Below are 27,067 nucleotides of genomic sequence, written 5' to 3'. Positions count from 1 at the left end.
TTTATTGCATTTGTATCTCACATTTTCCCACCTCTTTGCAGGCTCAATGTGGCTTACAATACATCATGGATAGTGGAAATAAGAAGAGAATAGACATTTGTTATTACAGAAGGATTTTGGGTTACACGGTAATGGAATACATGATAGTAATATAACAGAAGGCATTATTAAACATTTCTGGGTATATGTGGGGAGTTTCAGATGTGTTGATCTATGTGGTATATCTTGTCAAAGAGATGGGTCTTCAGTAGTTTGCGGAAGTTGGTCAGTTCATAGATCACTTTTAGGATGCATGGCAACCCGTTCCAGAATTGCGTGCTCATATAGGAAAAGGTTGATGCGTGCATTAATTTGTATTTTAGACCTTTACAGTTGGGGAAATGAAGATTAAGGAATGTGCGAGATGATTTTTTAGCATTCCTGGGTGGTAAGTCTATCAGGTCTGACATGTAGGCTGGGGTCTTGCCATGGATGATTTTGTAAACTAGGGTACATACTTTGAACATGATGCGTTCTTTGAGTGGGAGCCAGTGTAGCTTCTCTCGTAGGGGTTTTGCACTTTGGTATTTTGATTTTCTGAATACGAGTCTGGCTGCCATGTTCTGGGCTGTTTGGAGTTTTTTGAGTATTTGTTCTCTGCAGCCAGCGTAGAGTGAGTTGCAGTAGTCTAGATGACTGAGTACTAATAATTGTACCAGATTACGGAAGACTGTCCTTGGGAAGAATGGTCTTACTCTTTTTAATTTCCACATTGGTTGGAACATTTTTTTGGTTGTGTTTTTCACATGAAAAAATATAGCAAAAACTATACCACAAAGAGAGACTAATGGGCTCACTTCCTACCTGCTGGGAGACTGAGAAAATACTGAGGCTAGGGTCACATGACCAGGGCTCTTATTGGCTCTCTAGAGTCAGTTTTTTTCTCAGTCTCCACCTGCTGGTAGGCATGCAGAACCCATCAGTCCAATCCTGGGCCGGTCCGGAGGGACGCTAAGGAAGTGGTGAATATCGCACTTAACCACATAAGAGATAGCCGGTCGCATAAACTGTTAATAATAATGAACATGCTACAGAAATATAATGAGAAACTGTTGAGCAGTGTGAAGTTCCTATGGTCAGTGGAATGCAAGCATTAAGGCAAACGAGATATGAGTCCACAGGCCTGTGAAAGCAATAAGGGAGTCATAGAACAATGAGGGAATAGAATCGGCCTTGAGCAGCCTGGTGAAACAGAGACAGTCTGTGCTGGGGTAGAAAGAATGTTGATTGCAGCCATTTGTAGATAAGAAATGTGAGAGCAAGTTTCAAAGGGAAGGGTTGATGACGTACACATTGGGTTCAGTGTGAAAGAAAGTGAATATAAACAGAGCAGCATATATGTGACTTAAGCAAAAAGCATAGCTAAGCAGAGCTAACTAACTTTTGTGTATTATTGCTGATTGTGTATTGCAAATATAATAGATTTTGCTTCCAGTGTGGAGTTCCCATACTGCTTCTGTCTGACGGAGGGCAGTCGACAAAAATAAAAAAATTTTTGATTATTCTTTTTATAACAGGTGTCAGTTTCTTTGTTTACACACATATAGGGTGTAAATCAACTAATTGGCGACCTGCGGCAGGACGCGGCTGCCGTCGTTTGGATTAAGTTTTTGGATTTGTTATCGTGTGACTTTCTTTCCTATGATCTCCAGAAATGGCCAGCCTGGCTTGAGTAGGTTATAGACTGTCAGTCAGCTGAACCGTGAGTATATCTTGAAGCAAAGTCTTTTGAAAAATTGCTTCTTTATTTTTATTCTTGTATCTTTCATTATTTATATTATTGTTTGCTGTGTATTTTGCTAGCTTAGGCATTGTTTGTTATTATATCATGAGACCTTTTCAGTCTAAGAACGAACCTTCCCCTAAACCCGCTGCAGAGGGTCAGGGAGAAACATCTATCACTCCTTATGTTTTGTATGTAGATAGCCGAAAGAATTGTTCACCTCTTGTGCATGTTAAAGATACTTTTCCCTTTGAAGCTCCCGTTATTCAAAAGGTCTGTGAGAAATTGGCAGGATATGCAACTAAAGACCCATTCCTGGCATGGCCAGGCAAGGGATCTTTTGCTCGTCCCCAAATATTGTCAGTTCAAAAGTACATTCAACAGCACAAAAAGGGTAAATCCCTTCAGAAACATCTGCATGTCCTTAATCTCTTTATGGTAACAGCAGATTTGTTTCACTCTGATAAAATGAAAATAGATACACAAGCACGTGAAACCGCACGCATGCAGGCAAACGAGGACAGCCATAAGCTGCCCCCACCTTATCAAACTTCGCTGACTACACATTTTTTCTATCCCTTTACATGAGGATTCTCGTGAAACCAAGCATACCGCTGGACGCGTATGCCTCAAGGTTTTACTGATAGCCCTACTGTCTTTTCAAAACAGCTCATGTCTGATCTCACTGACTTCATTTCACTTTTACCTTCAAATGTTTCCCTGTTTGTCTATGTTGATGACATTTTATTATCTGCGCCAACTCGAGAATTGTGTATCAAATATACACTTGATCTTTTTCTTTTACTGTATTCTCTCGGGTATAAGTGCAACAGATCTAAATGTCAGCTAGCCTCTCCAGTAGTTACTTTCCTCAGTCAACAAATTGGTAAAGACAGACACATGTTAGACAAAGAATTATTAACTAATGTACAGGCTGTCACAATGCCCACTTGTCTCAAATCCCTAAGATCCATTCTTGGTTTACTAAACTATTGCAGACATTGGATACCAAATTATTCAGCACAAATTATGCCTCTTTATTCTTATCTCCAAGTACCTGCCGGTTCCTGCTCACATACCCCAATTGTTCTTACCCCTGAACACCAATCTCTGTTATCCTCCATCATTGCTACTATTTCTGCTTGTGATCCCTTATCCACTGTTGATCCGTCTCAGCCCGTGCATGTCTGGGTTACTGACCATACAAATACTTGGGCTGCTTTTATCAATCAAGAAAATGATCTGACTTTCCCAGTCTGCTTTTTGTCAGGGACTTTCTCAGCAGTTGAAAGGGGTTGTCCTCCCTTTTCCAAACATTTAGTTGCGGTTTGTGCTGCCATTTCCAAATGGAGATCTATTATGCCACATTCATCTATCATTCTTCACACCCAACATTCAGTTCATCATATGATGTCTGCTAGTCAGGCCGCACTTACTAGTACCCGGTATGGAAAATATCAGGCTATTTTACTAGGTCAAGATATTACTACAAAACCAGTAACAGAGCAACAGTCAAAACAATTAGCATTGTTGTTTCCCCCCTCAGTACTGTTAACTCATCCCGAATCTAAGCCACCGTGGCTTACTTTACAGTTTACCCCGGTGGAGGGAGGATTTATATGGTTTACAGATGGTGCTAGCCATGAAGGTATTTCTGCACTTGCAGCATTACAAGTCAACACTGATTTAAAAACAGTACGGAAACACCAACTACTGTGTCCACCTCAGCACACAGCACAGCATGCAGAATTACTAGCAGTTATAACCGCCATACAACACACGCCGCAGCAAACGTCAGCTACAATATATTCTGACAGTTCTTATATTATTAGCTCATTGCAGTACCATCTCCTGAAATGGCAACGTAGAGGTTTTATTACATCTAATGGTAAAACTTTACAGCACCTCCGTTATTGGGAATTGCTTTTTGATTTACTTCAGGCTTGTGAGGCTTTAGGGGTTAAGACAGCTTTTATTTGGGTCCCTGCACATACAGGTGCTAACAGTTTTGAAGCCCGTGGTAATCAGCTTGCTGATACAGCGGCTACGGAAGTTGTTAGTTCTCAGGCTATTCCCTTATGCATGGTTGTTACACGCACTGGTAAAAGTACTGCTCAGACTATTTTACCCCCCACACCATTGGAGCAAGCAATCTGGAAAAATACAGGGTGTATCTCTACTTCTACCGGATGGATACATCCTTCTGGAAAAGTTTGTTTGTCCACAGCTGAAGCTATTACTAAACTTACTGCAATACATGGTGAGCACCATGATTCTATTTCAGCTTTGGTAGATTCTTTATCTTTACTGTATTGGAACCCCAATCTTAGAGAATTGGCTGAATCTATTGTTAAAACATGTCTTTCTTGTGCTGTGACCATTCCCCGTAGAGGTCCAGCCATACCCACGGGATGTTTGCCTACTCCAACAGGACCAGGTATTGAATGGCATATTGACTTTACTGATATGATTCACCCCATCCAAGGTAAACGCTATATCCTTTTATGGGTCGATGCTTTCTCAAGATGGGTGGAAGCATTTCCCTGTACTAAGGAGACAGCTCATGTGGTTGTACAATCTTTAATTCGACATATCATGCCAGCACATGGTTGTCCACATAAAATTGTTTCAGATAATGGTTCACATTTTAATAATGTACTTATGCAGGAATTGCAGACTATCTTGAATATTACTCACCGCAAGGTGTCAGTATATAGCCCGACCTCTAATGGTCTGGTTGAACGATACAATGGTATACTGAAAACTAAATTGAGAACATTGTTGCATGACTTGGAGTCTGTGGCTCCACATAATAAGTACAATTGGTATGATCTACTTCCAGTGGCTCTCATGTCTATACGTAGCTCGCCACTGAGTAAATTAAAAATTTCACCTTTTCAATTACAAACAGGCAGACAAATGAGAACGCCTGTTGTTACTCCGTTGCATACGCCTCAAGTCTACTGGCAGCAATTGCAACCTGTTATGGAACTGGTTCAGTCTTTAGCTAACCCAACTCAGAAACAGTCTCATTGGGACAGAGGTGATGATCTCTCTCTTTCCTTTTCCATAGGGCAGAAGGTCTTAAGAAAAAACTTCACTCACAAAACCTGGAAGGATCCAGTTTATGTGGGACCATTCACTATCACTGATTTAACTCGCACAGCAGCAAAGTTGTCAGACCATACCACCTGGATACATCTATCTGATTTACGTAAGGCTCCTGATCCAGGACCACCTGAGCAAATAGAAACCACCATTGTACCCCCAGAAGGCATTGATTAACAACATCATCAGTGCAGAAGAATTATGAAGGTTTTTGTAATCTGTCTGCTGGTAGGACTTACTTATGGACTCAATACATATGTTGAAAGACTTCAACATGCCTTAAAGACTCTTAATCTGACTAACTGTATTGTTTGCACTCCACTTGTCACTTCTGTAACTACCATTCCAGCACATGTTCACCCTTATTCTATGATTAAGTTGCAAGGTATTCATAACTGTTTCAGTAATGGTACCTGCTATTTGGGTCTGGGTCATGAGCACAGGCAATATTGGAGCAATGTTACTACTCAACGCCTGCCTTCCTTATTTGCTCATACTATTCCTGCATTAAACTATTGGTGTCTGATAAATTCTAGTTCACTTCAGGGTGAGAAACCTAATGTTTTATGTAATTATACTTATGACATACAATCCCGGAATTGGACTGTGTTACAGGGATCCTATGTCATAAATCAGACTGCAACATCTATAGCCTGTGCTAACAAAACAACTTGTCACCGGACACTGACAACCTCTTATGTGACCTCTACTAACCTTACTCTCACAAATTTGACTTTCTTCTTTTCATTATGTCAATTTAATGCCTCTTCCATGCAAGCCATTACTGCTGTACCTACTGCTTGTTCTTCAATTAAGGAACCAAATAATCCTATTTTTCCTTTTTCTCAAACCTATGCTTTATATCATAACCTAACTTCTCTACAGTCTTTACAGTTAGGGGATTATTTGTTATGTGATAATATCCTGTACACTTATCTTCCATCATGTTATAAGTTCTGCACTCTTGTTCAACTAAATTTATTTGATTTGATCATTCCATTAAATGCCACATCACATGGTTCTAATAGTCAGAAACGAAGTAAAAGAGATGTTTCCAGTACCTCCTTTAAGTAGTAGTAGATGATCAAGCTTTACAATTAGCATTAGATTATATTAACAGTACATATCCTATGACCAAGAAACGTCTAGATGCCTTGTCAGCCACTGGATGGCTTCCATTTGCAGGATCTGCCATTGCAGCTGAAATGGGTATGTCAATCAGACGCTTACAATCACTATTACATGTTGTAACACATGAATTAGACATAGCTATAACAGCAATTCAAGAGGAAATTGATGATACAGCGAGATATGCAATGCACACACGCATGGCAGTTGATTTTATGTTAGCCCAATCTGGAGGAGTATGCGGCATAGTGAATGATACATCATGTTGTTCAGTTATTAGAAATAAATCAATAATTGTTAAAAATGCAATGCAGCGCATTCTTTCTCTAGCAAGAATTCAAGTAAGTGATTATGAAGGGATATTGGACACGTCATGGTGGGATACCATAAAAAATTGGTTTGGAGGATTAGGTCCATGGTTAAGAGGGATTGTGACTGGATGTATTGTTTTCATATGTGTTACTGATGACTCCCGAAAGTTCTGTGGTTTGATAGAAAATGTTTGTCATTGCCAGGACGGCCTGAGGTGTTACCTATTTATAGGATGATGCCCAGTCTAACAGTGATGAAAACTATAACCATGAAACTTTTGGTGAACCTTGCTCTACAAGGTTCAAGGGAGGATTTGTTAATAATAATGAACATGCTACAGAAATATAATGAGAAACTTGAGCAGTGTGAAGTTCCTATGGTCAGTGGAATGCAAGCATTAAGGCAAACGAGATATGAGTCCACAGGCCTGTGAAAGCAATAAGGGAGTCATAGAACAATGAGGGAATAGAATTGGCCTTGAGCAGCCTGGTGAAACAGAGACAGTCTGTGCTGGGGTAGAAAGAATGTTGATTGCAGCCATTTGTAGATAAGAAATGTGAGAGCAAGCTTCAAAGGGAAGGGTTGATGACGTACACATTGGGTTCAGTGTGAAAGAAAGTGAATATAAACAGAGCAGCATATATGTGACTTAAGCAAAAAGCATAGCTAAGCAGAGCTAACTAACTTTTGTGTATTATTGCTGATTGTGTATTGCAAATATAATAGATTTTGCTTCCAGTGTGGAGTTCCCATACTGCTTCTGTCCGACGGAGGGCAGTCGACAAAAATAAAAATTTTTTTGATTATTCTTTTTATAACAGGTATCAGTTTCTTTGTTTACACACATATAGGGTGTAAATCAACAAAACCCAGACATCCAGCACTAAATACCATGAATAACGCCCCAGGTGACTAATAAAACACTCACTGCCACTGACTGAATATCGACCCCAAAATATGAATGAGCAAAAACAAAAGGGTAACAGCAGTGGAGCTCTTAATTTTGGTTGTTCTACTACTATAGTACTGTTCACAGGTATGTGTCTTTACCCCATTCTTTAGCTTGAGTATTTTATCAGAGCAGTGGCGTAGCAAGGGCGGGGCGGTGGGGGCGGTCCACCCCGGGTGTCATCGGGTGAGGGGGTGCTCCGCTCCCGCTGCTCCGCCTTTAAAAAAAATTTTTTTCAAAACGCCGGAGAGTGGCAGGCAGCGCGCCTCGCGTCTGCCCTGCTAGTAAAGAAAATCTCGCTGACGTCGTTGTCCTTCCCACACTGAGTCCCGCCCGCCCTCGCGGTAATAGGAAGTTGCCTCAGAGGTGGGCGGGACTCAATGTGGGAAGGGCGACGACGTCAGCGAGATCTTCTTTACTAGCAGGGCAGACGCGAGGCGCGCTGCCTGCCACTTTCCGGCACTTCGAAAAAATTTTTTTTAAAGCAGGACAGGGTAGGAGAACGGATCTCGGGTCGGGGGGGGGATTCAGAGGGGAGAAGGGGATTGGGGAGGGGTGGGGGCGCTCAGAGGGGTGCTTAAAGGGGATTAGGGAGGGTGGGAGAGCATCGAGGGGAGAAGGGGATTGGGGAGGGGGGGACCTCAGAGCGGTGCTTAAAGGGGATTAGGGAGGGTGGGGGAGCACAGAGAGGGGAGAAGGGGATTGGGGAAGGGTGGGGGAGCTCAGAGGGGTGCTTAAAGGGGGTTAGGGAGGGTGGGGGACCTCAGAGGGGTGCTTAAAGGGGATTAGAGAGGGTGGGTGCTCAGAGAGGGGAGAAGGGGATTGGGGGGAGGGGAGTGCTCAGATGGGAGAAGGGGTCTGAAGCTGGAACTGGGGTTTGACAAGGGGGCAGGAGGGAAAATGGGTCCATGCCTGTGGCAGGTGGGAGAATGGGTCTGGGGTGAAAGGGGGGGGGATGCAAGGCATGTGGTGGATGAAGGGGACTGGAACTGGGGGCTGAAAAGAGGGGGCAGAGAGAGAGGGGACAGATCCTGGATGGAGGGGGGCACGTGAGGGAGGGCAGACCCTGGACGGATGGGAGAGGGAGGGCAGACGGATTGAAGGGTCAGAGAGAAAGGGCAGATGGTGGGTGGGAGAGAGAAAGAGGGCAGACTGCGGCAAATGGTGGATGGAAGGGGCAGAGATAGAGGGCAGATGTTGATGGAAGGAGGAGAGAGAGATGGCAGACTGGGCAGATGGTGCATGGAAGGGGCAGAAGTGGATGGAAGGGGCAGAGAGAGAGGGCAGACACTGGATGGCAGAGAGAGAGAGAGCGAAGACAGATGCTGGATAGAAGGAAGACAGTGAAAAGATGAGGAAAGCAGAAACCAGAGACAACGAACTGTAAATATATATTTTTATTTTTTTGCTTTAGGATAAAGTATTGTAGCTGTGTTAATAAATGTTTATAACAGAACATGTAAATAAGATAATCTTTTTATTGGACTAATTTTAATACATTTTACTTTCAGAGAACAAAACCCCCTTCCAGGTGTGCGGATGTTATAATGCCGTTGTATCGCTCCATGGTGCGACCGCACCTGGAGTATTGTGTTCAGTACTGGTCTCCGTATCTCAAAAAAGATATAGTAGAATTGGAAAAGGTACAGCGAAGGGCGACGAAAATGATAGTGGGGATGGGACGACTTTCCTATGAAGAGAGGCTGAGAAGGCTAGGGCTTTTTAGCTTGGAGAAGAGACGGCTGAGGGGAGATATGATAGAAGTGTATAAAATAATGAGTGGAATGGATCGGGTGGATGTGAAGCGACTGTTCACGCTATCCAAAAATACTAGGACTAGAGGGCATGAGTTGAAGCTACAGTGTGGTAAATTTAAAACGAATCGGAGAAAATTTTTCTTCACCCAACGTGTAATTAGACTCTGGAATTCGTTGCCGGAGAACGTGGTACGGGCGGTTAGCTTGACGGAGTTTAAAAAGGGGTTAGATAGATTCCTAAAGGACAAGTCCATAGACCGCTATTAAATGGACTTGGAAAAATTCCGCATTTTTAGGTATAACTTGTCTGGAATGTTTTTACGTTTGGGGAGCGTGCCAGGTGCCCTTGACCTGGATTGGCCACTGTCGGTGACAGGATGCTGGGCTAGATGGACCTTTGGTCTTTCCCAGTATGGCACTACTTATGTACTTATGTACTTCCTCAGGTCAGGATAGGACACTGTAACAGTACTATACTGAATTGACCTGAGGAAGGAGGTTTTGGCCTCTGAAAGCTAAATGTATTAGTCCAATAAAATGATATTATTTGTTTTATTTCTATTTGTTAATTTGTAAAGTGGTGATTGGTATTTGTTAGTCTTTTCAAATTTACATCTGCTGTCTTTATATTTTGCACAGTACTAGAGGATATTTTCTGTTTCTGTGGTGTTGCATTGTATGCAGAGTCTGGCATCGGGGGTTCAGTTTAATTTTTGTCTAAATAGAAAGTTTGTGATTACTTATTCTATAGTGGATTAGGGTGTATCTATTTGTGAAAAAGACATGGCTTTCGGTTGGCATTGACTGTGCAGGATCTACGATCTGTACTATTCTGTCTGGTTTTGTTTTACAATAGGTGAATTGATGTTCTAGTGCTCACTGTAGTGTTTAAGATGCATTCCTTTTCCTTGTGTGACTCGTACAAATTACTGCTTATGGTATGGTTGAATTGCTCTATAGGTCCTGAGTGTTTTGTATTCTCGGTATGCCTAGTACTGGATTCGGGGGGGGGGGGGGTTAAAAAATGACCGGCCCAGGGTGTCAACTACCCTAGCTACGCCACTGTATCAGAGTAATGTGATTGCTGGGTAGCACACTTCAGAGAAGCTGTTAAATCTTTATAGCTAGCTTTACTTTTGCTTAAAATAGAGCTGCTGTTTTTTTTATAAGGAGTAAAGGCATATCTACTATAATAATTTGCTCCTTCAACGTTCGAATGTGTCTCACTGGAATCGTAACTTCTTCTGACGTCACTGGCCCGCACTAGAACCCTGCTTGCCTGACGTCAGGAGATGTTACTACTCCTAGCAGGGAGGCGGGAAGCACGCGACTACAATAACGACAGTGACAGCTGGACGGCACCGGCAAACAAGAACACTGACAGCTGAACAGCAGCGGACAACGGTGGGCAACAACAGTGGGAGCCGCTTCAGAGAACAGAACGGCAGCGGCCAAAACAGGTAACCCACAAACTGGAACTCCCTCCCTTCGAATTTTAAAACTCATCTTCACTTACCAAGTCGGGTTGACGGCGGCCGGCAGCAGAGGTAAAAGGAGTGCAGGCTCGGCCCTTCACTCTCTCTCAGCTCTGGTCCCGCCCTTGCAGAAACAGGAAATGAGGGCTGGACCACAGATGAGAGAGAGTGAAGGGGCGAGCCTATACGCCTTTTACCGCTGCCGACGGCTGCCATCACCCTGACTTGGTAAGTGAACATGACTTCTAAAATTTGGAGGGAGGGGTGCTAGAACTGGAAGGGAGGGAGGGAGGAAGGGAGTAGAGAGTTGCACGGGGACAGAAATCTTACCCATCCCCGCCCGTCCCTGCTGGAATCTTACCCGTCCCCACCCGTCCCCACTGGAATCTTACCCATCCCCATCCATCCCCGCAAAAATGTAACCCATTCCAACCCATCCCCGCAAGAATTTAACCCATCCCCATCCATCACTGTAAGAATTTAATGATACATAAAAGAAAATTCCAATCAGCTCCCTCAGTCTCTCTCTGGATTTGAGCCACAGCACTGTAGGCAAGGAAGGAATGGAAGCTGAAACTTGGAACAATCTGGTGTGCACATATAAGATTTGTCTCTGATTTACTGGCACTGTGTGCTGAGAGATCACCACATGCACGCGCCAGTAGGTCAGGTGATATCTGATGCTCATGCCTGTGTCAGAGCTGAGGTCGGCTCATCAGCCCAGGAGCAAAGAGGATTAATTGTAACATAGTAAGTGACAGCAAATAAAGACCTGAATGGTCCATCCAGTCTGCCCCCAATAGTCACACTCATTATCAATTCATGATTAAATCAACAAGTGTGATATTATATACTTGATTATGGTCTTTCTTTTGTGCTTCTGGAACATAGACCATAGAAGTCTATCTGGCCCTAGCCTTATGTTCCAACTGCTGGAGTTGTCATTGAAGCCCACTCCAGTCTATGCGTCTTCTCATTTGTGGGACACAGATTGTAAAAATCTGTCCAGAACTGTCCTTATGTTCCAGCCACTGAAGTTGCTGTCTAAGCCCTTTCCAGCCCATCCTAAACCAGACTTCCATATATTAGACACAGACCATACAAAGCTGCCCGGTATTGGCCCTAGTTAATCACAGCCAGAGTCGCCATCTAAGCATTACTTCACACATCCACACACATGCAGCCATTTAAGATTAGGTTTTTTATAACTTCCATTTTCTAACCAGAGATCCTCTGTGTTCATCCCACGCCTTTTTGAATTCCTTCATCCAGGGCCGTGCCAATACGGTAAGCGAGGTAAGCATGGCAGGGGGGCGCCGTCATTTGGAGGGCGCCGCCGCACCATGCTTACCTCCTCGCCCTCCCACTCCCATTGCCCAACTGCCCGCGCTATCTTCTCTTCTGCAGCAAATCCCTTTTTCTTTTTTTAATACTTTTAATTTTACCTCCGTCCGGCAGCGCAGCGTCAGTGCAGGAGGCGGCGCTCCCGGTCTAGCCTTCCCCTTCACTCATGTTCCGCCTTCTTCTGACGTCATTTCCTTGACGTCAGAAGAAGGCGGAACATGAGCGAAGGGGAAGGCTAGACACGTCGGGAGCGCCGCCTCCTGCACTGACGCTGCGCTGCCGGGTGGTCACGGAGGTAAAATTAAAAGAAAAAAAAAAAAGAAAGGGAATAGTTGCCGGAGAGCAGGGGAGAGAGAGGAGCATGCAAGGGCAGGGTTCATGGAAGGGAGAGAGAGGAATTGCTGGATAGGGTCAGAGATGAATGGAGGGGGCAAGGGACAGATGGGCATGGATTGATGGGAGAGTAGGGCTCAGGGAGAGAAGGGAATTGCTGGATAGGGATGAATGGAGGGGGCAGGGGACAGAGGGGCATGGGTGGATATGGATTGCAGGGCAGGGCTCAGGGAGAGAGGGGAATTGCTGGATAGGGTGAATGGAGGGGGCAGGGGACAGAGGAGCATGGATGGGCATGGATTGGGAGGGCAGGGCTCAGGGAGAGAGGGAAATTGCTGGATAGGGTCAGAGATGAATGGAGGGGGCAAGGGACAGATGGGCATGGATTGATGGGAGAGTAGGGCTCAGGGAGAGAAGGGAATTGCTGGATAGGGATGAATGGAGGGGGCAGGGGACAGAGGGGCATGGGTGGATATGGATTGCAGGGCAGGGCTCAGGGAGAGAGGGGAATTGCTGGATAGGGTGAATGGAGGGGGCAGGGGACAGAGGAGCATGGATGGGCATGGATTGGGAGGGCAGGGCTCAGGGAGAGAGGGAAATTGCTGGATAGGGTCAGAGATGAATGGAGGGGGCAAGGGACAGATGGGCATGGATTGATGGGAGGGTAGGGCTCAGGAAGAGATGGGAATTGTTGGATAGGGATGAATGGAGGGGGCAGGGGACAGAGGGGCATGGATGGATATGGATTGCAGGGCAGGGCTCAGGGAGAGAGGGGAATTGCTGTATAGGGTGAATGGAGGGGGCAGGGGACAGAGGAGCATGGATGGGCATGGATTGGGAGGGCAGGGCTCAGGGAGAGAGGGAAATTGCTGGATAGGGTCAGAGATGAATGGAGGGGGCAAGGGTCAGATGGGCATGGATTGATGGGAGGGTAGGGCTCAGGGAGAGAAGGGAATTGCTGGATAGGGATGAATGGAGGGGGCAGGGGACAGATGGGCATGGATGGATATGGATTGCAGGGCAGGGCTCAGGGAGAGAGGAGAAACTGCTGGACATAAAGGGGAGGGAAGAGAGATGAAGGAGATGAAATGAGGGAAAAGGAAAAGAGGAGAAAAATTGCACATGGATGAAGAAAATAGGCAGAAGCTGAGGACCAGAAATGAAGAAGAAAGGAGGAAAGGAAATAAATAAATGAAAAGGAAGCCCTGGAAACGGAGTTAAGAGGACAGATAGCCGCAGAATCAGATACTGGGCCAGCATGATCAGAAAAAGAAAGTCACCAGACAACAAAGGTAGAAAAAAATCATTTTATTTTCATTTTAGCGTTTGGAATATGTCCACTTTGAGAATTTACATCTGCTATCTTATTTTGCAATGTATAGCAATTTGTTTCTAAGAATATTGCTGACAATTCCTGTCAGTGTGGTAAGTGGTGAGCGATCATTTTCACGGGGGGGGGGGCGCCAACTGATAGTCTGCAGGGGGGCGCCAGAGACCCTTGGCACGGCCCTGCCTTCATCATTTGTGTCTCTACCACCTCCTTAATAGAAGACTTTCCACATTTGTGCTGTTAAAGCAAGGAGGAAGAGGAGGAGGAGGAGACAGCACTCAAAGAACTTGGTACTCGGTAGATATGAGAGGCTGGTGCATGTGTAGCTTACACTTCCACAAGAACCCAACAGGAACTGCTTCCATCCCCGCGGGAACCCCACAGGAACTGCTTCCGTCCCCGCAGGAACCCCGCAGAACTGCTTCCGTCCCTGCGGGAATCACGCGGATCCCGCAGGATTCCCGCAAACCCTGTTCCCGTGCAGCTCTCTAGAAGGGAGGGACGATGACCCTGGAACTGGGAGAGAGGGGGACCCTGAAACTCAAAGAGAGGGGGACCCTGGAACTCGGAGGACGGGAACCTGAAACTCGGAGGGAGGAGGGAACCTGAAACTCAGAGGGAGGGAGGACCCTGAAACTCAGAGGGAGGGAGCCTGGAACTGGGAGGGAGGGAGGGACCCTGAAACTCGGAGGGAGGGAGGGAGGGAGACAGGGGGGGGACGACCCTGGAACTCGGAGGGAGGGAGGGGACGACCCTGGAACTCGGAGGGGGGGGGGGCGCCCCTGGCACACACTCAATCTCACACACTCTCTCTCTCTCACAGACACACTCGCACCCAGTCTCACTCTCTCTCTCTCTCATAGTGCTGGGCAGACTTGTACGGTCTGTGCCAGAGCCGGTGGTTGGGAGGCGGGGCTGGTGGTTGGGAGGCGGGGATAGTTCTGGGCAGGCTTATACGGTCTGTGCCAGAGCCGGTGGTGGGAGGCGGGGATAGTGCTGTGCAGACTTATACGGTCTGTGCCAGAGCCGGTGGTTGGGAGGCGGGGCTGGTGGTTGGGAGGCGGGGATAGTTCTGGGCAGGCTTATACGGTCTGTGCCAGAGCCGGTGGTGGGAGGCGGGGATAGTGCTGGGCAGAGTTATACGGTCTGTGCCAGAGCCGGTGGTTGGGAGGCGGGGATAGTGCTGGGCAGACTTATACGGTCTGTGCCCTGAAGAGCACAGGTACAAATCAAAGTAGGGTATACACAGAAAGTAGCACATATGAGTTGTCTTGTTGGGCAGACTGGATGGACCGTGCAGGTCTTTTTCTGCCGTCATCTACTATGTTATACACACACACTCGCACATTCACTTCCTCTCAAACAGTCACTTTCACACATACTCTCTCAAACATACACACTCCGAGGAAAACCTTGCTAGCGCCCATTTCTTTCAGAAACGGGCCTTTTTTACTAATGAATGATAAGTTGCTTTGGAAAGCGTAATTCAAATCTTATAAATTAAGAACTGTTAAGGTTAGATGTTCTTATTATGCTAAGATGATTAGCTCTGCTCATTTAAACACTAGGAAATTGTTTTGTGAGGGGTTTGCTTTGTCCTCTGTCTCTGGATAGCACTAATCAACTTTCATGTCTTACAGCCATTTACACACAGAAGTGTACACATGCACATGGATTGGAATCTAACATAACAATTTGTACCGTCAACGTTCCACAGCTGGCTGGCTGGCTGGCTGGGTTTGTAACATCCTGACATCAGCAAGCCTCCAGCGTTCCCTTCCCTCTCACTGTCCCGTCCTCGCGTAAAGACGAAATGATGTTAGAGGGCAGAACAGTGAGAGGGAAGGGAACGCTGGAGGCGAGCTGGCATCAGGATGTTACGAACGCAAGCAAGACAAGTGAAGGCAACGGAACGCTGGACATGGAGGGGAGGACAGAATCGAGGGACATCGAGGGGAGGAGAGGTCAGGGCAGAGGAGAATCGACATGGAGGGGATGGGAGGTGAGGGGAGAATCCCGGGACACGGAAGGCAGGGGAGAATCACTGGACATGGAGGGGAGGCAAGGGCAGAGGAGAATTGATGGACATGGATAGGATGGGAGGAGAGGAGAGAATCGCGGGACACGGATGGGAGGGCAGGGTAGAGGACAATTGCTGGGCATGGAGGGGAGGCCAGAATCGCTGGACATGAAGGGGAGGGCAGAGGAGAATCGCTGGACATGAAGGGGAGGGCAGAGGAGAATCGCTGGACATGGAGGGGACCCCAGAATCGCGGGACACGGAAGGGAGGGCAGGGCAGAGGAGAATCGCTGGATATGGAGGGGAGGCCAGAATCGCGGGACACAGAGGGGACATCAGGGCACAAGAGAATCGCTGCACATGGAGGGGCAGTCAGAATTGCGGGACATGGAGGGGAGAGAGGAGAAATCGCTTCGACGAGAGCCTTAAAAACATAATCACCATTACAAGATAGCCTTGCTAGCGCCCGTCATTATTTTGAGAAACGGGCCTTTTTTACTAGTATTCTATAAATTTAAGCATGTGAATGGTTACAGAATGAGGGGATAAAGCATAATTACTTACCTGTAGCAGGTGTTCTCCGAGGATAGCAGGCATATATTATCACATGTGGTTGATGTCACCCACAGAGCCCAGTGCAGACACTGCCATAGTGCACTGTCACTTTAAAACTTTGAGGCAGTGCCCCCACTGTGTATGTGTGGGTGCCTTCCCACCTGATGCTCAAGTGTGGGACCAACAGCATAGTATAAAAGCTATGAAGACAACTCCAATGGAAGGCGGGAAGAATGCGAGAAGGAGACTTTGGGGCTCATTTTCAAAGCACTTAGACTTACAAAGTTCCATAGGTTACTATGGAACTTTGCAAGCCTAAGTGCTTTGAAAATAGGCCTCATTATGTCTTACCTGATAATTTTTTTTCCTTTAACCACAGCAGATGAATCCAGAGACTTGTGGGTTGTGACCATCTACCAGCAGGTAGCGATAGCACTGAACTTTGTCTTACAGGACGGTACGCCCCTTGGTTAGTCAGTATTTTTCATAACAAAGAAGAATAAGGAGTCATAATAGATCACCTTCCTCACAGAGAAGCAGAATGAACAGTAGAACACAGCAAAAACTTTTAACACCAAAATGAGCCATTACCATAAACACAGAAATGAACAAACCATGAGAACAGAGCACTGAAGAAGGGAGGGGTTCTGGATTCTTTTGCTGCAGTTAAAGGAAAGAAAATTATCACGTAAAACATAATTTCTCCTTCCTTAGCACCTGCAGCAGATGAATCCAGATACTTGTGGGATGTAGCAAAGCAGTCCTCATGTAGACTGGGAATCTGAAACTCCTGCAAAGAGCACCAAATGGCAGAAAGAGGAGTCTGCTCGAGCCACAAAATCCAGATGAAAATGCTTGGAAAAGGAAGAAATGAGGACCAAGTAGCTGCTTTACATAAGCCATCCAACATCCAAGTAACACAGTAGCCACATAAGCAGGCAAAGCTGCTGTAAGCCTTTTTTTTTTTTTTACCTCCGAACAGGAACCACAACACAGACGAAACTAGGAGCTTGCGACAGATCGCCCACTGCCTGCTGGCGATAGAGATATACTGACTAACCAGGGAGTATACTATCCTATAAAACAAAGTTCAGTGCTCTCTATCTCCACCTGCTGGAAGATGGTCACAACACCCAAGTCTCTGGATTCATCTGCTGCAGGTGATAAGGAATATACTACTACTACTTATCATTTCCATAGCACTACTAGACGTAAGCAGCACTGTACACTTGAACATGAAGAGACAGTCCCTGCTTGAAAGGACTTACATAAGTACTGCCACACTGGGAAAAGACCAAGGGTCCATCGAGCCCAGCATCCTGTCCACGACAGCGGCCAATCCAGGCCAAGGGCACCTGGCAAGCTTCCCAAATGTACAAACATTCTATACATGTTATTCCTGGAATTGTGAATTTTTCCCAAGTCCATTTAGTAGTGGTTTATGGACTTGTTTTTTAGGAAACCATCTAACCCCTTTTTTAAACTCTGCTAAGCTAACCGCCTTCACCACGTTCTCCGGAAACGAATTCCAGAGTTTAATTATGCGTTGGGTGAAGAAAACGTTTCTCCGATTTGTTTTAAATTTACTACACTGTAATTTCATTGCATGCCCCCTAGTCCTAGTATTTTTGGAAAGTGAGAACAGATGCTTCACATCCACCTGTTCCACTCCACTCATTATTTTATATACCTCTATCATGTCTCCCCTCAGCCGTCTCTTCTCCAAGCTAAAAAGCCCTAGCCTCCTTAGTCTTTCTTCATAGGGAAGTCGTCCCATCCCCGCTATCATTTTAGTCGCCCTTCGCTGCACCTTTTCCAATTCTACTATATCTTTCTTGAGATGAGGCGACCAGAATTGAACACAATACTCAAGGTGCGGTCGCACCATGGAGCGATACAACGGCATTATAACATCCTCACACCTGTTTTCCATACCTTTCCTAATAATACCCAACATTCTATTCGCTTTCCTAGCCGCAGCAGCACACTGAACAGAAGGTTTCAGTGTATTATCGACGACGACACCCAGATCCCTTTCTTGGTCCATAACTCCTAAAGTGGAACCTTGCATGACGTAGCTATAATTCGGGTTCTTTTTTCCCACATGCATCACCTTGCACTTGCTCACATTAAACGTCATCTGCCATTTAGCCGCCCAGTCTCCCAGTCTCGTAAGGTCCTTCTGTAATTTTTCAGTATTCAAATGTGCATTCTGAGGGATGGACAGTTGTTTAGGAGTGATGCACAAAAAGGTCCACCTACCTGATCAACATCTCCCCACAGCAGTTTTGGAAAAAAAGCTACACCTCGCTTTCATACAAGCAGTTTGTATACGTGTATGAAAGCCATGTGTACTACACGCTAAAACAGCCACACTTAGCGATTTCACTGCTCTGCGTATGCCCTGGCAACCTTCCCTACAGAGATGTACAGTAAAAGTCCGTGCAGCTCATTTTCATAAGATTTCTTTCGAGAATCGCCCACTATTTCCACCTCGATAACTTACTGGGGTGGAAATAGCAGGCAGTTCTTTCTGGTAACATAAGTGCATTGGCCTCTCAGTACCAATGAATGTGCATGACTAGACTGCCACTATGAGAAAGCAAGTAATTCCTGTAGGCAGCAAGTGTTGCCCCTGCGTCATGCGTTCACACCTCTGGTCAGCCAGAAGTAGCCATATCTGGGCAGAGAACCCAAGAAAAGCATTGGCTGCTGAGCCACTGGACTGGTCTCCAATAATAGGAATTAATCCTACTGCACAGCTTTTGTCGCAACACACTGTAGAATCTGATGTGCTGAAATCCCCCCTCCCCCAGAAACAAGTTATATAAGCTCAGGATTTGTTTTCTATTATCTCTCTCGTATTAAGCTCTCTACAGTGATTTAGCTAAAAGTGTAACACAAATTCACTACTAAAAACAGGATACGCACATATAGCTGGTATGAAAAGGTCAGAATAAGCTGCACGCTCAGTACTTGCTCTGTGGGTTGCAAAGGAAGCTCTAATTTAAAATGTAACATGTCCATTTTTCCATCCTGATTCTTGTCTTCTTCTCTAGCCTAATAGACATAAGAAGCACATGAGAAACAGTACCATGATTAGTGTAAGTGTAACTATACTTCAGCTCAACTGACAGTTACTAGCACAGACTGAATAACCAACTTCCAAATGACATTTTGAAGGACACTTAAATGAATGTAGCAAAATGCATTTGGTTGCTAAAAATTAGGTACAAGGATAAAAGCAGAGTGATTCAAGATTACCTATGCATTTATATTACAATACAACAACATTTCTACATTGCCATTACCTGCCAGGTTCACAACAATCAAGTAAAAGAAACCAAGACAGTTTCTTGAGAATTAGTAAAAGGATTTAAAAGTTCTCTCATCTTCATTCTCTTTTTTTTTTATTAAGTTTTGAAAATAATTTTTCAAATAACAATTAAAGAAAACTTGTTAGTCCAACAATAAACAGAGGCAAAAGTCAATTTTACCAAAATAGGATACCAGGAAATTCAGCCCATGTCAAGAGGAGAAATAGGGTACAAAAAGAAGAAAACATCCACAATTACAGTCATAATTATGATCCCACCGGATGCTTTTGTTTTTTTGACAGCCCGGACCTGTCAAACAAGTGCGGGAGGATTGTGCCTGAGTGCATGCCCAGGCACAATCCTCCCGCATTTTCCACTGATGATCAACGCTAATAACATGCCTAAATGTGCATGTTAGCAGTGATCATTAGAGATTCCCTGGGCTGTTCCAGTACTATTTTTACGGCGCTGTTTTGGAACAGCGTGGAGAATTCATCATCAGGTCCTTAACCGGCTAAGAGGCACCACATAAAAATAGGACTGACTTTTAGGTGGTCCTACTTATGCAGTGACCTTGGTTGGTTAACTGCTGAATACTGGCACTTAACCAGACAAGTATTGACTATAGTGTTGGGTATCCTGTTCAAAGCAGTAGTGTGATGTGAATGTGTGGACTGAAGACCACGTTGCAGCCTTGAAAATTTCTTCAATGGAGGCTGACCTCAAGTGGGCTACCGATGCAGCCATGGCTCTGATATTATGAGCTGTGACATGGCCCTCTAAGGCCAGCCCAGATTGGGCATAAGTGAAGGAAATGCAATCTGCCAGCCAATTGGATATGGTGCGTTTCCCGATGGCGACCCCCCCATCCTGTTGGGATCAAAAGAAACAAAAAGCTGGGTAGACCATCTGCGGGGCCTGGTCTGCTCCATTTAGTAGGCCAATGCTCTTTTGCAATCCAAGGTGTGCAAGCTGCTTTCGCCAGGATGGGCATGAGGTAGGGCAGGGGTAGGCAACTCCGGTCCTCGAGAGCCGCAGGCAGGTCAGGTTTTCAGGATATCCACAATGAATATGCAGGAGATAGATTTGCATACCATGGAGGCAGTGCTTGCAAATCTATCTCCTGGGTGAGAGCGACATTGAGATCCAATGACACTGGTGGAAGTTTGACAGGGGGCTTTGACAAAAGCAAACCTCTCATGAAACGAACAACTAGAGGCTGTCCAGAGATAGGCTTACCCTCCACACGATGATAAGCACTAAATGCACTAAGATGAACTCTTACTGAGTTGGTCTTAAATCCAGACTCTATCATATCTGTGGAGGAGTGGCCTAGTGGTTAGGGTGGTGGACTTTGGTCCTGGGGAACTGAGGAATTGAGTTCGATTCCCACTTCAGGCACAGGCAGCTCCTTGTGACTCTGGGCAAGTCACTTAACCCTCCATTGCCCCATGTAAGCCGCATTGAGCCTGCCATGAGTGGGAAAGCGCAGGGTACAAATGTAACAAAAAAAAAAAAAAATCTCCCCTCAGCCGTCTTTTCTCCAAGGTGAAGAGCCCTAGCTGCTTTAGCTTTTCTTCATAGGGAAGTCGTCCCATCCCCTTTATCATTTTTGTTGCCCTTCTCTGTACCTTTTCTAGTTCCACTATATCTTTTTTTGAGATGTAGTGACCAGACCTGCACACAGTATTCGAGGTGCAGTTGCACCATGGAGCGATGCAAAGGCATTATAATGTTCTCATTTTTGTTTTCCATTCCTTTCCTAATAATACCTAACATTCTATTTGCTTTCTTAGCCGCCACCACACACTGAGCAGAAGGTTAGAACGTATCATCAACAGCGACGCCTAGATCGCTTTCCTGGTCGGTGACTCCTAACGTGGTACCTTGCATCACGTAGCTAAAGTTCAGGTTCCTCTTTCCCAGATGCGTCACTTTGCACTTGCTCACATTAAATGCCATCTGCTATTTGAATGCCCAGTCTCGTAGGGTCCTCTTGTACTTTTTCATAATCCTCTTGCGATTTAACAACTTTGAATAACTTTGTGTCGTCAGCAAATTGAATTACCTCACTAGTTACTCCCATCTCTAGGTCAATTATAATTATGTTAAAAAGCAGTGGTCCCAGCACAGACCCCTGGGGGAACCCCACTATCTACCTTTCTCCATTGAGACTACTGACCATTTAACCCTACTCTCTGTTTTCTATCTTTTAACCAGTTTTTAATCCACAATAGGACACTAACTCCTACCCCATGACTCTCCAATTTCCTCTGGAGTCTTTCATGAGGTACTTTGTCAAATGCCTTTTGAAAATCCAGATACACAATATCAACCGGCTCACCTTTATCCACATGTTTGTTCACCCCTTCAAAGAAAAGTAGTAGATTGGTGAGGCAAGATTTCCCATCACTAAATTCATGTTGGCTTTGTCTCGTTAATCCATGCTTTTGAATATGCTCTGTAATATGCTGTACCATTTTGCCCCGCACCAACGTCAGGCTCACCGGTCTATAATTTCCCGGATCACCTCTGGAACCTTTTTAAAAAATCAGCGTTACATTGGCCATTCTGCAATCTTCTGGTACTATGCTTGATTTTAAAGATAAATTACATATTACTAACAATAGTTCTATCAGTACTCTGAGATGAATACCATCCGGCGCAGGCAGCTTGCTACTCCGTGTTCATCCCATGCCTTTTTTAATTCAGTCATAAGTACATAAGCACTGACACGCTGGGAAAAGACCAAAGGCCCATGAAGCCCAGCACTCTGTCTCCGACAGCAGCCAATCCAGGCCCCAAGAACCTGGCAAAAACCCAAAATTTTATAACGATCAATGGACTTTTCCTTCAGGAATCTGTCCAGACCCCCTTTAAACTCATCAAGGCCAGCTGCCATCACTACCTTCTCCGGCAATGAGTTCCAGAGTCTAACCACACGCTGAGCAAAGAAAAACTTTCTCCAATTTGTTTTAAACCCACCACATTCTAATTTCATCTTGTGTCCCCTGGTTCTATTATTGTTAGAAAGCATAAACAAACGCTTCACATCTGTCCGCTCTACCCCACTCACTATTTTGTAGACCTCTATCGTATCACCCCTCAGCCGCCTTTTCTCCAGGCTAAAGAGTCCTAGCCGTCTTAACCTCTCCTCATAAGATAGTCGTCCCATCCCTTTTATCATTTTCGTCGCCCTTCTCTGCACCTTCTCCAATTGCTTTATATCTTTTTTGAGATGAGGCGACCAGAACTGAACACAATACTCCAGGTGCGGTCGCACCATGGAGCAATATAATGGCATTATAACATCCTCATGCTTGTTTTCCATCCCTTTTCTAATAATACTCAACATTCTGTTCACCTTCTTAGCCGCCGCAGCACATTGAGCTGAAGATTTCAACGTCCTATCCACAATGACTCCCAGATCCCTTTCTTGGTCCGTAACTCCTAAAGCGGAACCTTGCATGACATAGCTGTAATTCAGGTTCCTCCTTCCCACATGCATCACTTTGCACTTGTCACCATTTTATCCTCCACCACTTACCTCGGGAGGGCATTCCAGGCATCAACCACCCTCTCTGTGAAAAAGAATTTCCTCACAATGCTCCTAAGTAGACTATCTTGCAACCTCAATTCATGTCCTCTAGTTTTCCCTTCTCTGGAAAATATTTGTTTCTATATTAATACCTGTCAAGTATTTAAACATCTGTACCATATCTCCCCTGTTCCTCCTCTCCTCTAGGATATACATAATCAGGTTTTCCAGTCTCAAGTGATTATTCTGTACTACATCTAGAGATCTAAAGAAAGATCCTCAAGACCCAACAAATGCGTTCAGAGACCACAACAATTTGGCAGAGAGATACAAACATTGTTACAATCATAATGGGATACTAGCTAAGTGTCACTAGCATGATTAAAAGAAATCCATACGCACCTTCACACATATCAACTACCAAAGCTTGATGATATCAGTATAGCAATTTTGGTGATGACAATAACCTTTCCAGATTAGATATGAGAAGGCTTAATAGGGCCACTCCCAGCAACAGTTTTTAGGCAACCTGACATAATTAGCTTTAATCTGTAATTGCTGAAATACTTTCTCAAAGTTTGATTTTTACATCTTCAAATTTTTATATAAAATTATCTGATGAAGACAACATGCATACTTGTATACAAACTTAGTGCGGCTGTGTTCTGGGGTGGAGTCTGGGTAGAGCTCAGGAAGTCAGAATTTACATGTGTACTTTACAAAGCTCTAATATTACAGTATGTATGACATTTCCAAAACCTACCATCACCAAGGGAATCCTCAGGTTGTCACCCTGCAAGCTATTGAAACTTGGAAATGTGCTCCAAGCAGCGTAACTTCCACTGGAACCAGTAAGAACAATCAATAACACTTCATACTGAAAACGGATAGTCGGCTGCTCCTCATAACTACTTTTCTTCAGCCAGAATCCTGAAACATAAAAAGAGTATCACAACTCTGACAACTAGTTACAAAGAAAGGAATAATTTAAATGCAATTAATCAATTTTCACCTTGACTCCTAAAAGCCACCAGCAACGGAGAGATGTAGGTTAGCACCAAAAGTATCAACATAAACAAAGTAGCCTTGGAGCAGATGCTAGTTTTATATTTAATTAGTTTTGGGTGAGAATAAACCTCATATAGAGCCATTGTGGCATAAATGTCACGCTGTAAAAATAAACTGCAGAATTCACTCCCTCTGCACAGAAGTCTAGGTGAAAAATCCAGTCTCAGTCCTTTTCCAAATGTATATTCTTCTGGGATCTTTTCTCCAAAAATGTTATTTCTCACATTTGCCCATACACAATAACTCGGGGCTAAGAATATATGAAAAGCTCTATGCTATTCATCTGACACAGTCTCCTCTCATTGTTCATAGACAACTGCCCCCAACCTTTTCAAATTAAAGGCCTTATGGTTTGTCTGCATTTCTTGTCCGTCTGACTTATTTTACTGAAAGCTTCAAGATCTGATGTCTGCAGTATATGTCTGTAGAGTGCAGCACATACCTGGTAGCACTATACAAATTATAATAAATAACAATAATACTAGGTCTGTCTCCTTGTCACTGTGATTCACTATATGTGACTCTCTCCCTGCTTTTGTAGTTCAACGTGGGTCTGAATTACTATGGCTCTTTTACCCATTCTGTTTTTCCTTTCCTCCACAACTCAGTATGTCTGTGTCCCTTGTCCTCTAGCTCACTGTGTCTTTCTTTTTCCTTTGCACTGTGACTGACTATCTGTCCTGTCTGTGTCCGTCTCTCTTCCCCTATAGTTCACTGTGTCTGCCTGTCTGTACCTCTTCCTTCTCCTGCGGCTCACTGTGTCTGTCTCTCATTATTCTCTATGGCTCACTGTGTCTGTCCATTTCATCTCCCATGTAACTCACTGTGTCTGTCTGTCATTCTCCCCCTCCTTGTAGCTCACTGTGCAAGCTTCTAACCCTCTCCTCTGTAGCTCACTGTATTTGTATATCCCTCTCCCCTCCCCTGTGGCTCACTGTGGCTGCTGTCCCTCTTCCTTCTCCTGTGGCTCACTCACTGTTTGTTTGTCTGTCCCTCTCCCCTATGGCCCACTGTGTCTGTCCATCTGCGTTTGTATGTCTGTCCCTCTCCCCTCCCCTGTAGCCCACTGTGTCCGTCTGTCTGTCCTCCCCTCCAGCCCACTGTGTCTGCCTGTCTATCCCTCCCCCCTCCCGTGGCCCACTGTGTCCGTCTGTCTCTCTCTCCTCCCCTGTGGCTCACTGTGTCCGTCTGTCTGGCCCTCTTCCTTCTCCTGTGCCCTATTGTGTCTGCCTGTCTCTCTTCCCTCCCTTGTAGCTTACTGTCTTTCCCTGTGGCTCACTGTATCTGTCTGTCCCTCTCCCCTGCCCTGTGGCTCACCGTGTCCGTCTGTCTGTCTGTCTCTCTCTCTCCTCCCCTGTGGCTCACTATGTCCGTCTGTCTGTCCCTCTCTCCTCCCCTGTGGCTCACTATGTCCGTCTGTCTGTCCCTCTCTCCTCCCCTGTGGCTCACCGTGTCTGCCTGTCTATCCCTCCCCCCTCCCGTGGCCCACTGTGTCCGTCTGTCTCTCTCTCCTCCCCTGTGGCTCACCGTGTCCGTCTGTCTGTCCCTCTCCCCTGCCCTGTGGCTCACTATGTCCGTCTGCCTGTCCCCCTAGTTCGGTGCTGCATGCCTCCCTCTTCGAGGAAAGATTCCCCACTACACCCTCAGGCCCTGAACAAGGAACCGAAGGCTGCTTCGGTCACCGGCTTCCGCTCGGTCGGTACTATAACTGCACCGTGCACGCGACTTTCCGCGCTGTAGGCCTAACTCCAGCCACGCGCCCTTCGAAGTTAAAAAGATGGTGCGGTGCGCCTTATGAGGTTTGGACTCTATCCGTTACCATAGTCCTGTCACCATAGCAACCGACGCCAGCGATTGCTAACGCAGATCCAAAAGCCCCAAGGACAGCAAACGAAGTGAACCTATCAAATCCATTATATGAGCTGAAGCCAGTGGGCGGAGCTTGACGCCGTTTTAGTTCACCCAAAACAATAGCAAACGCTATTGAAAACAATAATAGTCAAAGGTTATTAGAAGTAAGGGCTGCCTATTCGTGGTCCATCTGCAAAACGTCTAAACCTGTTCCAGTTGGATAGGCAGTGCCTTAAAAGGTGGAGGACAAATGTTTTTTTTTGTGTGTGTGTTTTTTTACTTATTTGACAGCTTTGTTTTGTAGAATTTGCATTTTAGATATACTGTTACAAATGGATTCTTCCGTTTTTAGGCATATTTCAGGGACAAGTGGTTTTATAAGTCAAAATAAATATAAATATTTTGTTTCATGCAGACAGGGGTTATAGCTACGGGTGGGCCTGAGTGGACCCAGGCCCACCCAGTTTTGTCTCAGGCCCATCCAGAGTCCCTCACCGTGTCTCTTCGCCGGCTCGCCCCCTCCCACCCCTGCAGCAGTGCTTGTAATTTGCTCGGGCGCTGCTTGACAGCTGAAAGACGCGGCGTGACGTCCTGCTCTGGGGCCTTTCCTCTGCCGCGCTGATTCAACTTCCTGTTTACGCAGGACGGAATGCACGCAGCAGAGGGAAAGTCCCAGAGCAGGTCGTCAGCGCCTCGTCTGTCAGCTGTTGATCAGGCAGCGCCGGTAGCAAATTGCAAGCGCTGCCACGGGGATGGGAGACTGTGAGGTGCAGGGGGAGGCAGCACCGATAGCGTTGAATACAAGCGCTGCGGCAGGGGGTGGCTCTGCAAGGGGAGGGGGCTGAAGGGAAGCGTGCTGGACTTTTGGGGGGGGGGGGGCTGCTGGCCCTGCAAGGGGAGTGGGCCGCTGGCCCTACAAGGGGAGTGCCCTAAGAAACAAGATGGCAAGCGATCCGCAAAATCCAACGTGGAGACAAACAAAGCAGATCAATCAGTGATATGGTTCAAAACTTTATTTTCAGAGATTCGCCCGACACAGACTGTGTTTCGCCCACAAGGGCTGCGTCAGGGGCTCTACAAAAGCAAATAAAATCAAATACAATTAAAAACATATATATTTGTATAATACTATATCATAAAACGTTAATAATGAAAAAGAAACCATATCAGATATATAAAATCAATCAAACACTTGGAAGGAGAAATCAAATATCGTCGAG

The 27,067-nt window shown here is 45.5% G+C and overlaps 1 protein-coding gene across 2 annotated transcripts in view; it reads right to left on the bottom strand.

Annotated features, from left to right (window-relative positions):
• The window catches only part of LOC115458891 (transmembrane protein 231-like), an 85,779-nt gene extending 60,736 nt beyond the window's left edge, over positions 1-25,043 (bottom strand). The window contains exons 1-3 of one of the 2 annotated variants that reach the window (XM_030188730.1): positions 23,941-25,040; positions 23,692-23,858; positions 19,005-19,133 (exon numbers count right to left, since the gene is read on the bottom strand). In XM_030188730.1, coding sequence (XP_030044590.1) covers positions 19,005-19,133; positions 23,692-23,858; positions 23,941-24,079 — 435 coding nt within the window. In that variant the 5' untranslated portion in view covers positions 24,080-25,040. Of the gene's footprint in view, positions 1-19,004; positions 19,134-23,691; positions 23,859-23,940 lie in introns of both variants that reach the window. The other variant, XM_030188732.1, reaches the window with a different exon arrangement.
• Between the last annotated feature and the right edge of the window lie 2,024 nt (positions 25,044-27,067).

Source organism: Microcaecilia unicolor, unplaced genomic scaffold (genome assembly GCF_901765095.1).
Source record: "Microcaecilia unicolor unplaced genomic scaffold, aMicUni1.1, whole genome shotgun sequence".
Lineage (NCBI taxonomy): Eukaryota > Metazoa > Chordata > Amphibia > Gymnophiona > Siphonopidae > Microcaecilia > Microcaecilia unicolor.
Note: the sequence above shows the minus strand (reverse complement) of the source record. Positions and strands in the feature narration are given on the sequence as shown.